Source organism: Python bivittatus, unplaced genomic scaffold, assembly GCF_059951505.1.
Source record: "Python bivittatus isolate LINGU-HERP-01145 unplaced genomic scaffold, Pbiv_v1 ctg000690_np1212, whole genome shotgun sequence".
Lineage (NCBI taxonomy): Eukaryota > Metazoa > Chordata > Lepidosauria > Squamata > Pythonidae > Python > Python bivittatus.
Genome location: NW_028277096.1, coordinates 9669012 through 9685155, shown reverse-complemented (window position 1 = coordinate 9685155; position 16144 = coordinate 9669012). Strand labels below are relative to the sequence as shown.

General features: G+C 41.8%; 1 protein-coding gene across 2 annotated transcripts; it reads left to right on the top strand.

The window, feature by feature from the left end:
• The first annotated feature begins 42 nt into the window (after window positions 1–42).
• On the top strand, window positions 43–14870 carry STYXL1 (serine/threonine/tyrosine interacting like 1). Of its 2 annotated transcripts, XM_088152195.1 has the most exons (10): window positions 43–1166; window positions 2734–2989; window positions 3878–3939; window positions 5300–5444; window positions 5815–5871; window positions 6295–6440; window positions 9067–9212; window positions 10354–10451; window positions 12741–12850; window positions 14207–14870. In XM_088152195.1, the coding sequence occupies exons 2-10, from the start codon at window positions 2887–2889 to the stop codon at window positions 14336–14338; spliced, it is 999 nt and encodes a 332-aa protein (XP_088008321.1). In that variant the 5' UTR covers window positions 43–1166; window positions 2734–2886; the 3' UTR covers window positions 14339–14870. The 2 variants fall into 2 exon arrangements, with proteins under 2 accessions (XP_088008321.1, XP_025025993.1); XM_025170225.2 differs by lacking the exon at window positions 2734–2989 and having other exon boundaries at window positions 14207–14855.
• The last annotated feature ends 1274 nt before the right edge of the window (window positions 14871–16144 follow it).

The following is a 16144-nucleotide window of genomic DNA, read 5'->3' as shown; positions in this document are numbered from 1 at the left end:
TTCTTTTATCTCTCTCTCTCTCTCTCTGTCTCGCGAGGCTTTCGTTGGTCATGTCGCGAGATTGTTGCTCGCCGTTTTTACCAAACGGAAAACCTGTTTTAATCGGTTTTAATGTCTTTCATTTTGTTTTTGTTTTTAATTCTTGTTGTTTTTAATTATGGAAGCCTCCCAGGGCGGCGATATAAATGGAATATGTAAATAAAATGAACTCTTTCGCTGGTTTTAGAGCTCGCGCGAGAGTGGGCCTGCAGCTCTCTGAGTTAGTAAGTCTGACTTACATGTTTGTCACATCGGCGGAAAAGGTTATTTCTGTTCATGCTCACATCCTATCAAAATGAGATACTAAAGCACGTTTTAAAAATCTGAATAGAATTGCCTTCTCACAAAACTGACGTCCGCCTCTGCAATGTTATAACGCTGAAAGAAATGAATGAGCCATGTTAGCATATTTCGAGCTCCACCAGTTCTCGCTAGACTTTCCTTCCTCAAACTCTCGGAAGCCCGTCCTTGTTCGTTTCGTTTTGCTGTCACCGGCTTGTCAATTTATTCAAGTTTGCTTAGGCCCCTGGGAATTAACGGTCATTTTAGTCCTGGGGGAAGGTAGCCCCTCAGGCAACGTGAGGTTAACCGAAAGTGATATTAATAATGCTACGGTTCAAGATGAAAACGGAGTAACTTCCCAGCTCTCGCGAGAATTGGTTCAATTTTATAGTCGGCAAGTAGCTGGAACTATCGCAACATCTTGCAGCTTCTTCGCGGAAGACGATTTTCTCGTCACCAGCCTCTCAGGGAAGCGGTTAGCGTCGTGTATCGCGAGAGAAAGCGCGAGTACGAAAGCGCGGGTGACGTCATCTCATAGTTACCGCAGAGCGTCTGTCCATGGCAACAGGAACTCCATGGACCTGGCGGGCCTGTCGCAGAAGGGGCGATGGAAGCTCGAAGAAGATAACCGTAGGCGCAGCGATGTTTTTCTCCCTTGCGATTGCCGATGAGGACCTGCGAGCCGAGGAGCGATGGTAGAGTGGATGCAGATATAGTGACTGTAACGTCATAAAGCTCGGTGTTATGAGTAGTAGATTCCATGGTTACCCTGGTGACGGTGGAGGGAAGACACACAGCAACAGGAACCACAGCTGTCATGACAATGGATGTCATGAACCGCACAGGTTGGTGGACTTTTTAATAATGCCCCCGAATATCTTTGATGGTTCTGAATTGAGTTGATGGGTATTTTACATAATTTATTTTCAATTTTATTTAAACTAAATAAATTTGATAAATAAATATGGTTTAATTTAATTTCATCAGGTATATGATAAAGAGAGGATATAGATATCTTTACCTAAATTTACTAAAGATATCAAAGATAACCCCAAAAGGCGAGGCTGAGTTTTGTGTATCAGAAGCATAAATAAGGTTACAACTATAGTCATATCTTGTCCTTCCTGAAAAGAATCCTTCCACGGAGGATCATTGCCTGTATCTTGCTTCGTATTGTCCATAGTGAAGCTCCACAATTTCTCAAATATGGACTTTTCTTAGTGGAAATATAAATGGCCGAATCGGAATTTTTGGCATGCAAAGCATAAGCTTTGCCACTGAGTCCTCCGTGAGGAAGCAGTTGTTATCCCACTTCAACCCATTCATTCACTGACTGGTAGCTGTTCTCCAGGCTTTCAGAGTCATTCAACTCTACCTGAGACTGAACCTGGGACCTTTTAGATCTATATACTACTAAAACTCTTGTGTCTGTTTGTTTGTAACTTTTAACTGGGCAAAATGGTATGTCATAGGCCAACAATTTTTGAACGAAGGTACTTCAGATAGGCTAACTTACAGAATGCATCCAAAATCCAGGACCCGCAACTCCTGTAAAATTGAAAATTTGGCAAATTTTATAAAATGTATTATGATATAAAAATTATCATAAAACATTTCCTGTGGTCAATTCCTGATGTTTGACTGTGCTATACAGTTCAATATGAATGACATGGGCATTTCAAGGTAGATACATCTCTGAATATCTCCCTGAATTTTTAAGACCTTTTCCAGTGAAGGCTATGCATTAGAAGCTCTGTCATTGTTGAAGGCACTGAAGAATCTGGTAAGGAAATATCTCTGAAATTATGACCCAGCAGGTCACAGGTTGTCTAGTATGAAATATATATAAACTTTACCACTGAGCCTGGGCCTTGAGGTACAAGGAGATGGTGATCTTGACTACGCAGTTTTGAACAGGATTCTTAGGCCAAGTGAAAAACAAACACACTGTTAGTGATTATCTTGTTAATTTTGATGGTCTGTATCACTCTTGTCATACTGCTATTCCTGAAATTGACATGAGGCAAACTATATCACTGAGTGCATAAGCTAGTTCAGCCCTCAATGAGGAAGCTTGTATTTATTAGCGACAGAGGAAATAAATTAAAGAAGTGCCACCTTCAGTATTCCAATGAAGCCAGTTCCACTGAGCACTGCCTCTCTCTCAATTGAGTCCTACTGGGAGCCATTCCATCTGAAGCACTAAGCAGAGTGCTTTCAGTAAATAAAGAATCAGTAAAAGATACTATAATCTCTTTTCCTTTTCTATCAGGTATTTTCTGTATATAAGCCTAACTGACTGGTTTCTCACTGATTTTTGCAAACCATTTTAAGATCTTTTGATTGAGTTAATACGATTTCCCAGATTGAGTTATCTCTACATAATAGCCCCCATTTTTCATCTGCTTTTAGGGTGAACAGCATCCTGATACCTTGGATTTCAGTTTAGATATGAACTATTTCTATTAATGGATGAGTCATATGACTGTGAATTAGCCTACTACGAGAATTAATCTTTAGAGAATGCAATTGGATTTTTGGCACTGAATAATTTTTTCCAGCGGGATGGCAGGAGTGACCTTGTGTGAACCAACAGAACTGTATAATTTGTTGAATCAGTCCACAAAGATCTCTAGATTAGCAGAACCAAACTATCTCTGTTTATTGGGTAAGTAAAGGTTATTATCAAAAAATAGTTACGCTAATGCACTGTGCAGTTGGACACAGGAATACTGCATTGTGCCTGCTAGTCATGGGCATCCATGTGGATGCAAGAGGGCAAATGGTGATACATCATGAAGTCATGATGCAGATGTTATGATTTATGTACTAAGTTGCATCCTTAACATGATGACATCATGATATACATACAGTAGCAACATGGCTTGTTACAGATGCCACTGTTGCTAAATTTTAAAACTATTTCATGTAAATCCTGTTTTTATTACTGTTTGAATGCTGCTAGAACTATGAGCCAGTTGTATACAAAGCCAACTGATCTGTGAGATCATCCCTTGATCCTTTAGCAAATCCTTGAGGACACTGCTCTGGCTTTGGGACTGAAGCTGATCAGATGTACTAGATGTTCTTATCCACTAAGACCATATTTATTTTATTTATCTATTACCTTTATATCCTGGCTTTCATTCAAGAGCATATGTCTGTTCTGTCCTCCCATTTTTCCCTACCAAACTAACCCTGAGAAATAAGTTGGGCTGAGAGAGAATGGTTTGTTCAAAACCACCCAATGAACTTTTTTCAATGGACTAGAACTTGAGTCTCTCTACTCAAGATTTCTGCGCCACCCACAAATGTCTACAGTGGGGGTGAGGAGGTTTCAAAATTGGCAAGGTGGTGGACATGCCAACCCTATCTCTGCAGGACATTAGCACACATACAACAGTCAGTCCAAGGTCGCCCGGCTGGTTTCCGTGCCTAAGGGAAGTCTAGAACCTGGGCCATTCCTAGTTCAGCACCTTAACCACTACATTACACTGTCCTTCGTACTTGTAGATTTCAGCATATATTTTCTTTTGTCTTGTTTTTTTGCTTTCAGATGCTCGTACCAAGAGGGAATATAATGAAAGCCACTTGATGACAGCAATACGAGTCAAAACAGTGAGTTTATTTCTGGAGACGTGTATGAGTTGTAATCCTCTCATATACCCTAAATGAAGGATAGCATTCTCTGTGCAGAGATTTTTCTAGTAGCTACAAACTATTAATTTTCTCTGCCAAAATATATGGAAAGAAATTAGTTGTTGCTTTTATGGTCATACTCTACCTGTATGCCAGCCTATGCACATTTATCCTGATGTAACCCTATCAGACAAAATGGGGCTTATTTCTTAGTAAACATACATTGGATTGTATGATACAGCAATAAAAGAACAGAAACATAATTGAAAGGATCTCATCCTGTACTTTATTGACATTAAATATGCAAGAAAATGAAATGGACTTGGCTTGGTGCCTAAAAGGCAAGAAGGAAGAAACCAAGTTCCTGTGTGATGAGTGTTTACCAACGTTTGGACTAGTGGTGTGAAAAGTGTTTTGAAATCAAAACAATACAAGCTTAAAATGCCTTGTTTCATGCTGGAATGTACTTTGCAACCTTACCAATAGTGCTCCATTACTGATCTGACACCATTCTGAAGTGTTTCAAGTTGAAAATACTTGTTTTGAATTTTTGAAAGTGAACACCTTTAATTTAGGTTTTATTTATGTATTTCTTTGATTCTGATGGCTTGTTTTTGAAGGAAGGATTAGGGTCAGGGTTAAGAATGGTTCTGAAACTGTTCTTAATTGGCAGGGCAGATTCATGCTAGACTAGAAATTTATTTAAATATAGCAGTCAGTAGTTCCTGGGAAACCTGTTGTTCCACAGCAGATTCTGTAAGGTAGCATTGAGCATTTTTGGGGCCCGAGTTTTGTTGCAGCTACAGCATCCCCCCACTACAGATCAATAGCCATCTTTAAAAAACAGCGGCATTGTTTCTTACCATGGTGAGGCAAGAAACACACACACACTGTAGTACACATTGTAAAATAGTCTTAACATTGGTAATACTGTATCCATTTTCTTCAAAAGCTAAGGAATGTACATCCTAAAACAGGTTGGTGGTCCTCTTCAGATATTTTTAACCAATTCATATTAGCTCTAGCAAGCATGACCAGTGACAAGAGACTTTGGGAGTTATCTTTACTCTAAAACTTGTCTCGTATCTTCTCCAACACACACTTTGGCAATCCAACATTGCCTTAGCCTGTGTGCTTATAAGGAAAGGGCTATTTCATAGCTGAAGGTTTCAGAATCAGTCTTACTTGATAAGAATGGGACCAGATCTTGAATACTGCTATGTTAGCCTTAGGCTTAGGTTACCTTTCCTAGGATCCACCACAGACATACAGGTCTCCATACTGTAGTATCTGTATTTGGTGGTACTTAATTTACCTTGTTTGTTTGTTTGTTTTAAAGAATCCATTGGGCAAATACTTGGTACCTCAATCTGTCAACCTGGAATGCGTCAGATACTGCGTAGTGTATGATGGCAAAACAGAGTCTGTGGATGCGGCTTTTAACATGGATTATGATCTATTTGAAGTGGATTCAGATCTAAGACGTATCGTTCCTCTTTTTCTCAAAATTAAGGAGCCTGGGTAGTTTGCTAAGGCTTAGCTCACTCAAGAGTGAAGCTCTGAAATGTCTTGTTCTCACTAAACTTGGTGATATTCAGATGTATTGGAATCAATATCTAGAATTCCCAGCCATCATGACCATTGGCATCCTGACAGGCTAAGGTCAGCCTATCAAAAGGCTTAATTGCATCAAGCAGTTGCCTTACTCTACCTGAGGCTGCTGAAATGAGCCAGCCTGCTGTAGCAAATGGTGTGCATGGAGAAACTTCTAAAATGGGGCAAATGCTTCTACATCTTATAATAACAGCTTCAAAACCCTGTTTTAAATCCTTGTTTTTTCTTCTCTCCATCTAGCATTCGACACAGGAGCGGACATAAGAGAATTAAGAAAGAAACCATCATCTGAATATAGTACATTTTATGTTAAATCAGTCATACATGTAAATAGGATTTAAGGAGGAAGATAAATCCTCTGCTCCTTGACAAGTGTCTGCCTTAGAAACACCTTTCTTTTCAGCCTTTGGCGGGGGGGGGGGGGGATTCTGCAAGCTTACAGCAAAAAATAACTGGCTAGCTCCTATACTGTTATTCTGTAGAGCCATTGCCATGAGATGCATAACCATAAAGAAATAAATACTAGGACAATAACAGTGGAGGGACAGATATATAGGAAGAGGCATTGCTTCTAAAAGGCAGGACTTGGATCCTGTTGAAATGAACAGTGGAATAAACATGTAATAAAGAAATCTAATAATAAATGGGATGGACTTATAGGAGCTCATGCTACAAATTAATATGCATCAACACTTTTTTCTCCCAATAATCTGCTTCTAGACGCTAAAGAAGGCTCTGCGGCTCGCTGTGCAAGAGTTATGCAGCGGCTCACACGCTTCCCCGTCATGGTCCTGAAAGGCGGCTACCAACTCTTTACAGCCTCCTACCATTACCTCAGGACCCAGAAGATATTTTGGATGCCTCAGGTATGACAAACTTCACAGAGGAAAGAGGAGGCTTTCTCCTTATATTTAAACACTTTCCCTTTTTCTGTTCAAGTCAGAGGAGTATTATTTCTTTCATTAATAAATTGGCAGTGGGAAAGGGCAGCAGGATGCCTCAGAGGCAGACGCACACCCACACATATGCCCATCCCTGTGGTGGGAAACTTAAACTCTCTTCCCTGACACTCAGATTAGTCGTGGAAGGTCTCATAAGAAGCAAAAGTTCTTTGCTCCTCTCTGTGCTTATTTTGAGAATCTTGGAAGCTGCCTGTTTCTTAGTCATTCTTTCTTTCTATCCTTTCTAGACTGGTCTCCAGCCTAGTGGCTTCCAGACTCACATCAACTTGATTTGGAATTGGCTTGATGTCATGGCCAGGTCTTGTGGCATTTTCAGCGATTTGGGGAAAATTCTTTCCCAGCTCATGTTGTCCACCAGCCCTCAAAATTTCATTTATATCTATCTATCCATCCATCCATCCATCCATCCATCCATACACACACACACACACACACACACACGTGTGTGTGTATGGATGGATGGATAGATAGATAGATAGATATAGATGAATATACATATATATATATATATATACACACACACACACACACACATACAGTGGTACCTCGGGTTACGAACGCCTCTGTTAACGAACTTTTCGGGTTACGACCAGCTCTGGCCGCAAAAATTTACCTCAGTTTGCGAACTCCGCCTCGGGGTACGAACAGGATCCGTGGCCATTTTCCCTCCCCTGACATGTGGTCCGTGGCCATTTTCCCTCCCCTGACACGTGGTCCGCGGCCATTTTCCACCCGACACGTGGTCCGCGGCCATTTTCCACCCGACACGTGGTCCGCGGCCATTTTCCCGCCCCTGACACGTGGTCCGTGGCCATTTTCCCGCCCCTGACACGTGGTCCGCGGCCATTTTCCGCCTGGCACGTGGTCCGCGGCCATTTTCCCGCCCCGACACGTGGTCCGCGGCCATTTTCCACCCCTGACACGTGGTCCGCAGCCATTTTCCCGCCCCAACACGTGGTCCGCAGCCATTTTCCGCCCCTGACACGTGGTCCGCGGCCATTTTCCCGCCCCTGACACGTGGTCCGCGGCCATTTTCCCGCCCTGACACGTGGTCCGCGGCCATTTTCCCGCCCCTGACATGTGGTCCGTGGCCATTTTCCGCTCCGACATGTGGTCCGCGGCCATTTTCCACCCCGACACGTGGTCCGCGGCCATTTTCCGCCCCTGACACGTGGTCCGCGGCCATTTTCCGCCCCTGACACGTGGTTGTAGGGAGGGGGACTTTCCCTCCAAGCAATAGCCGCCTCCCTGTCCTCCACGCCAGAATGGATTAACGGTAATTACATTGAACCTTATGGGGAAATTTCCTTCGGGTTGTGACCAATTCGGGGTGCGACCAGAATCATGGAACAAATTAAGTTCGTAAACCGAGGTTCCACTGTATATCTATCTCCAAATGCTAGTCATTATGGAAGTGTTCAGACGCGTATGCAGTCATACCCAATTTTCACTTCACAACCGTGTATGCAGATTGGACAGAGTTAAAAGCAACTAGTCATACTTTTCAGAACTTTAGGATGCATCTTACAATCCATATGTATACCAAGATGTGAATATTAGGAAAAGGTACATACAAAATGGGTACATTAAAAACATGCCAAGGATGTTAATGTAAAGAAAAGCAGGTACACGTGTGAGAGTAGGAGAAATACACATGAAAATAAGTTCATAATTTTAGCTTAGAACTCTTCTTCTGCCGTAAAGTAGAGTGCATTGTCTAAGCCTTAGCTTATTGAATAAACCATGATTGGCTCGTTCCTATATGCATCTGCTGAAAAGCAAGTATTAAGTTCAAAAGAATTTATCCCTAAGTAGGTAGGTTGCACCCCAAATTATTTCTTATGTCTAGCCAGAGGCTACATTTGATGCCCTAAATGCCCGTTCCAACTCCATTATTCTATAATGTTTTTATTGGACCTGGTTAAAGCTATTGGAGGGATTCTGCTCAGCATGTCCACGCAGTAAGCTGAGTATAGTATCAGGCCTTCTCTCTAGCAGAAGCTAGTTTTTTATTCTCCAAAAGGAGCATTTGGATTCTGCATTCCTTCTCTTTCCCACAAGTAGCAAAAACTTCCAAAGATCCAGTAGGCAGCTGAGGCAGACAAATCAGAGTCCTTCATCTTTATGGAGGTCTGTGGCATCCGTTTATTCCTATTGGATTTTTTTAAAGGATTCTTGCTTTTTATTTAAGAACTATCTCCCTACAATATTCTCCTTTGAATTTTAAACCTTTATATATACTGGTTTAAAAGACCTCTTCTAGCCAAACTCACACTGCCTGCTTTCCATGTGTCTACTGAGAAGTAGGTATCATTGAGTTTAATGGGACTTATTCCCAGGGATATCTCAGCCTGAAAGCTTTTAAACTCCACTGAATTTGAGTTGTGAAGTTTAATCACTCAATGACCCCTCTTGCAATCAAGAGGATCTTGGCCATATTGATTACAACTCTCTGAGCCTGAATTTGATTCAACAGTGACTTTGAACAAGAGCTGTGTCTTTCATTGGGTGATATGTTTTCCCCCCACAGGAACTGGAAGCCTTTAAGCCCTATCCAGTAGAAATCCTGCCCGCTAAGCTGTACATGGGAAATTATGTGCAAGCCTGCGACAGCCAGATTCAGAAGGATCTGAAAATCAAAGCCCACATTAATATCTCCGAGGAAGCTGGCATATTGTGAGTTTTGCAGCCCTCAGTAACAGTATACTCAAGACGAGTCAGCACTCCCTGCTTTTCCGTCCTTATGAGAAACATCACTATAGTTACTTTGCTATACATTATTTTAGCCCTGGGTGTTGTAAGGTCATTTCCAATCATGCCATTGAATTTGAGCAGTTGAATATATTTTTTTAAAAGTGGTGCAATTTCCCAACAATTTGCAGTGGCAGACATATGAAATCTATAAATGAATGTCCTAGAGTAGGCTTAATATAGTTTTAAAAAGAGCCCCTCTAGTTCCTCCCTAAAAAAGCCTGGAAGAAAAAGATCCGTGACCAGCTTATCATGGCCTTCTGTCGCTTTAAAAGTATTGTGGATTTCTCATCAGCCGAAGATCGACTACCCCAATGTCTGATAGAAGTGGGTAGGTGATTGAAAAGCCCCTCCGCCCAAAGGCATATAGTTTGGTTCCATGCTCAGATCCTAGCCAGGGGAGGAAGAAGGCATACATCCCATTTAAAGACGCCAGACAATTTGCTATCCCCTGCACAATCAGGACAGATCTACAAAAACATAAACTCAGATTAGCGATGGTTCCTTGCCCATTTCGCAAACTCTGTTGTATTTTTTAAACTCCTCTTCCTCTAAATAGCTAACAGTGTATATAGTTCACCCCTAAAGAGACGGTTTGGTCTACTGGTGAAGGCAGCAGGCTAGCAACCAGGAGGCTGTGAGTTCTAGTCCCGCCCTAGGCATGAAAGCTGGCTGGGGGACTTTGAGCCAGTCTTTCTCTCTCAGTTCCCAACATCAGACTCAGGCAACAAGCGGGTTGGTCAATTCCTGTCGCAACCAATGGATCAACATTTGGTTGATCTGAAAAAAGCAGACCCTGCACCTGTGGGCAAAAAAAGCTAGGATGGAAAAAAAAGTATATAGTCCCCCCCCCCCCATTTTATCCTTTCAACAGTCCCATGAGGTAGGCCAGTTTGAGAGGATGATTGACTGAAGACCATCCTATGAGCTTTATCCCTAAGCAGAAATTTGAATCCTGACTTCTCCAATGCTAATTAGTTATAATATGGTGATGTACTAATACTCTTGTTTTGCCTGGGCTGATTCACTTTTGCATGCTTCCAAGTAGATCTTCTCTTTTTCCCAGTTTCCTTGAAGACAGAGAAAAACTCCTTCATATTCCCATTCCTGATTCTCTGGAGGCAGATTTTTTCCCTCACTTTAGCAACATTTGTCATTTCATTGGTAAGTAGACTGTAGTAGTTTTCTCCTCCCCCAGTCCAGAGGGCAAGTGTGTAGCCGCAAACTCTTTTTTAAGCTTTTTATTCTGTATATTCAATCTTCCCATCATTTCATCATCTCGTCTCATTTCCAATAAAGTGACAGGACCATCATCTGCATTCTCAATACATCTATAAGTTAAGAGCCTTCAGATTGAACTTCCTATATTTGCACAATAAAAAAAGATCATGGAATGACTTGAGTTAATGCTGATTAATGAAATCCCAGATTTCTGATCTATATTCTCATGAAGTCAGAACAGTAAAAAAAAGTGTGGTTTAGCTGGTTCAGGGAGGTATTGATCCTGCCGTGATCACATCTCAGTAATGGAGAATCCCCAGATTTCTTATGCCAGCAGAACATTTTGGGATCTCCTAAAATCAGGTTGCTAATTGCCAGAGGATTTAGGATCTAAGCTGTGATGTGGATTGGTCACAGTCATACTATTACAGGAGACTATAATAAATGGGATAGATAGTCCCATAGCCTGAGTGAGATAGAGCAGGCTAATGGGATAGATAGTCCCATAGCATGGTGAGATAGAGCAGGCTAAGAGGTAATGGGAGCAAAAAGGCAAAAATATGCTTCACCCAGCACTTGTCTGCAACTCCTTAAAGCAGCTGCCTCTTTTTTTCCAGGATCAGGAAAAGACATGTTTGACAGGTGCTATGTTTACATTCCCACACACCCAAAGCATATCTTGCTTCCACCTTCAAAGCACCACACAGCTCTATTATTCACCAAGACTGAATGACAGAAAATTCAGGACAATATTCTTTACACAAATTAGATTCAAACTGAAATTTACTATCATGATATGTAGCCAACTTGGCTGCCAACTTGGTCTTCAAAGGAAAACAGAAAGGGTATTAGTGGCTTGTCATGACTATGGTGGTTTATTGCCTCCAATATTAGAAGCACTATGCCTCTGTGTTAACAGCTATTGGGGGACAGGAGTGAGATGCTGCTGCTGCTGCTGCTGCTGCTGCTGTGCTCAAGGCCCCATCTTAGAGCAAGCCCTACCATTGGGCCAAATGATGGAGTTGCCTGAAACAGAAGCTGATGGGCTATGATGGAGTGACAAGAATTGGGATCATGTTTTGTGGCTTGCTCCTGAAACTTCAAAGACAGTTTGGTGCATGGAAAGTATGATGGAAGATTGTGTCCTATAACCATGTTGAAATAAAATGCAGCAACCACTTGAGTCACCTTCTCTAAGGAGAACAGAGGAATAAATGAATATGGACCACTTGCTGAAGCAAGTAGACATGTGCAAATCAATGGACATTTGATCCCTTTGCATACTGATTCGCAGAAGAGATTCCTGTGTAACTAATTCATGTCTGCATTTTTACTGAATTATCCAGACATAAGTCCATTTAGAGAGCATCTTCTGTAGAAAGCATCACAGTACTGTGTGCCAGTGATTTTGAAGGAAAAAAAACATATTCAGTCAAAAATATCAGTCTTCTCTTGAGGGAGGGCCAGCTGGACTTGGATCCTGTTAGCTCTCATTTTGCCATGAATCTTCTAGGAGTGAAAAACTCAAATCCATCTCAACCACATATTGTGGGTGTGTGGGTGTATGCCTTCAGGTTGTGAGGGTTTGTTCTTTTTTAACTTCTGGCGACTGCCGTTTTCTTGGCAAGGTTTTTCAGAAGTGGTTTGCCATTGCTTCCTTCCTAGGGCTGACAGAGAGTGCCTGGCCCAAGGTCACCCAGCTGGCTTCATGCCTAAGACAGGATTAGAACTCACAGTCTCCTTGTTTCCAGCCTGATGCCTTAACCACTGCACCAAACTGGCTCTCTAACCATATCTATACAGTAATGTTCTTTTAATCCCTTCTTGCTAGAAAATTCATGTGTCAGTTCAAATCTTTTAGTTCTCTAGAAACAGACTTCATTAAACAGACTTCATTTCCTATTGGAATATATAAGCTACTCGTTGACACGTAGGCCCTCAAGTCCCCTGGGGCCATAATCGCATGCCTTCTCATTGACAGCAGGCTCTTATATACCTTGACACAGAAATAAGCCCCACTGACTTCAGTAGGACATCCTCCTGGGCATAAATGTATAAGCTTGCAACTTGAGGGATTCACATTTGGCCCAACTGTCTCTCATTATTTTCCCACATAAATTAGCATCAAGATCAAAAGTGTAAAAAGAAAAAAGTAAACTGTTCTTCTGTAGAATTCCATTGCCTTCAAACTTTTAATGGAACAGTGCAAAATTCTTTCGTTTCTTTGTTTAGATTCTCACATCTATAAAGAAGCAGTCTTGGTCTTCTCCACCTTTGGAATAAGCAGGTGTAGCACAGCGGTGATGGCTTACCTTATCCATTCATGTAGGCTTTACTTGAAGGTGAGTGTAGTTGATTGGGACAATATCTGTGACAGCCTTCCCTACTTGGTGCGGTCTAGATACATTAGGATTGTAACTTCCCAAACACCTGAAGGGCACAAGTAGGGAGAGGCCATCATACACTGATGTTAGCTCTCTCCACCCCCAATTCATATTTTGCAGTTTGCTGAGCATTCATGTAGCTGCACTCATCACGTTATTCTCATATGTCCTTTCATCCAAATTTCTCTCCCATTCTGTGTTGTCTTTCTTGTGTCAGTTTTTCAACTGTAAGACTCTTGGAACAGAAACCTACCATTGTTTGTAAATTTTCTACCATCAAATTGAGCTTGATGGTAACCAGTTTAGACAGTTTTAAAAAGAGGGTCCTATTGATAAATTCATGGAAGTTCAGGCTTTGAATTATAGGCAGCATTCCTTACTGTAAATATTATCTGCTGTAAATATTATGATAAGATACTAATAATAAATAAAATAAGAGTATATTTCTCAAGAAGGAATTCAGATCATTCTGAAGAACAGACCTTATTAGAACAAGCTTTTTAGACTCAAGACACTTTTTTACCCCAGTTATTGATATAAGATTGACGCTTAACTCTTTTACTCATTCCCTCCCCCTTATTCCCTTGAAAGAAAATACTGGCAATGCAGTTGCTGTGACTCATCTTAAGTCAGCAGTTAATAATTACTGTAAATGTACAATGTCCATTTATTTCACTTTTCTTCAAAATGGCTCAAGATGTTGGTTCTTTTCCTCCATTTTATCCTTAGGCAGATATGCTAAGGTGAAGATGTGAAACCAAAGATGATACAGTGGCCCTTATACCCAAATTAGAACATGAATCTTGACCTCACATTAAAGTGTCTCATACTGAGTCTCTCCTATTGGTCCATTTAGCCTAATATTGGTCTATTGTGATGGCCAATGGCTCCCAAAGCCTCAAGCAGGGAGACCTTCCCATTACTTGCTACCTGGCCCTTGGCTAGAAACTGAGACTGGCATCTGTGGCAAGTTAAAGCATGGGTTGTGCTACCTGGCTATGGCTCCAGGGGTGTCTTCAGGAGGAGTCAACATGGTGAGCACAACTGAAGCCCTGCCTCTTTTAATTTGTGCTTACATAAAAAGGGGTGAGGTTTTAATTGATGAATCAGGAACTGAACCTAGGATTTTGGCACACAAAGCATGTATTCTACCACTAAGTTACAGAGAAGCCTTCCCTAGTTATGGGCTTAGATGGTTGTGACTTTGTAAACACACAGTACAAGTCTTCTGTTCTCCCAAGATGCTTGGGGCTAAATCTTTCCTCATACATTTTCCCTGCTCCTGATCCTTGCCTTCTATACCTTTCTTCATAGAACGCTTGGAGTTACGTCCAGAAATGCAAAACAAACATGCGGCCCAATCGGGCATTTGTGCAACAGCTATCAGATTGGGAACAACGGATCTATGTAACTGCCATCACTGACATTTCAGAACCAAATTACTGACTGGCAGCTTTGTTTACCATGAGTTAATAGGGTGGAAAAGTGAGAAGGAAACAATTTTTTATTTTTTCAGAAGCTTTTTAAAGGAAACATTACCTTCCATTGTTGAACTGTTGCTGACTATCATCTGTCTCACACTCAACAGACACTTCATTATGTTTTTATTTTTCACGAGCTTGTTTGTCAAGGTCAGAAAGACATTGCATCAGAAGCTTTCTGACTTTCCAGAATAAACTTACGGGCACCAAAAATGTTGTTCCCCAAACAGGATGCTTCCACCAAAAAAGTCTTGTTTCCAGCTACAGGCAAAGGAAAGTTGTAGGCATACCCATGAGCTCATAGAGTTAGGAAACAGGAAATGTGCATTTAGCCCTACCAGGGGGAATGAGAAATAGAAGCTCCATCCATCTTTCTGATGTTTGGTCCTCAGCCATTATGCCATAGGCAGAAGAGGGAGTATTACAACGAGCTGATGGTTACTCCAACTTTACAGAAATTCTACAAAGTACCATTCAGGGGAACAGCACAAGAAGCCAATATTATGGGACACTGCATTTTTTCAGGTGCCGGTTAAATATTCAGTGAGCTCTACTAGGATTATATGGGTTGTACTAGGAGCCCTAAACTGATGGAGCAATCCTCTACAGGGAGTCCCAGGTTCAACTGTAGGATATGATTGCCTCATGAGAGAAGCCAGAAATCCTCACACGGGTGTACTTCAAATGAAGGGGAATCCTGCATGAGCAAACTATTTTAACAATCACTGACAATCCATGTGACCTGACCTCCTATGTGTCCTAGCAAGCAAGTCATATCCTCCTTGGCCTGACACACCAGTAACACATTGGTACTCCTATCTGTGCATTGGGACAATGGTGGTAGAATGCCTTTCCTACCTTCTAGGTTTCAGCACTCAAGAACTCATCCAGATAGCAAAGTCATAGTCTTAGCCCAACATCAGGATTGGACTTCTGAAAAAGCAGTATGCATGTATGGAACTACCAACCTGATTCCTTTGAAGCCTGCAAGTCAGCTGGCAGCAGGGGTAATGGCCCATGTGACTCTAATTCCAAGTCAAGGACATATTCATGTGTTGCAACAGTTTCATTATGAAGGTTGGAAGAGTCTGGCTAGAGCAAATAGGCTGGCAGTCTGCAGATTGCAGGTGGCTCTCAAGCTTGTTTGTGGCCCTTACAATCTCCCCCACCAAGTTACTAGGCACCAAACTGCAAAATGCCAGAAATGCCCTCCCCCAACTACACCGCCTCCTCAAGGGACTCTCATCCGGTTGTGATGGAAACTGGTTGTTTACATCTGAAGTAGGGAGTTACAAAGACTGCAGCAAGAACAGCTGTAGCAATGAGCTCTACCGAACTCTCTTACAAAAAGCAAATCAGCGCAGACCAGTTTTTTTAAAAAATTCAATTAATGTTCAGATTTCTGATCTTTAAAAAAAATGAATTGAAAGAATAAGAGGAATAAGAGGTCCCCGTCAATAAACACCCCTGTGACTTGGAGCACTGGTGACACAGATAATGATGGCCTAGTTTGCACCTTGCCTGATCTGGAAAGGGTCAGACCTGGTTACTTTTGGATGGGAGACCAGCACAAAAATCACAGGGCTGAGGGCCAGACTGGGAGATCAGAACAGCATCCAGAAAGAAGGAAAGAGCAAACCACTCACTGCTGCGAAGCAGACTGCGTCCGTGAACTCTCCGGTAGCTACGCTAGATCCAGTGACTATCTTTTGTACGAACCCAGCAATTTGGTGCTTATGCGACAGACCGTAGCTAAACAAACCTTGGCTTA

Bases quoted from the DNA above. Each gene is read 5' to 3' on its own strand.
- STYXL1 (XM_088152195.1), top strand. From the start codon at position 2,887: ATGGCAGGAGTGACCTTGTGTGAACCAACAGAACTGTATAATTTGTTG. The intron at 5,445-5,814 runs GTATCGTTCCTC...CTCTCCATCTAG, and splicing joins AGTGGATTCAGATCTAAGAC to CATTCGACACAGGAGCGGAC. The intron at 5,872-6,294 runs GTACATTTTATG...ATCTGCTTCTAG, and splicing joins GAAACCATCATCTGAATATA to ACGCTAAAGAAGGCTCTGCG.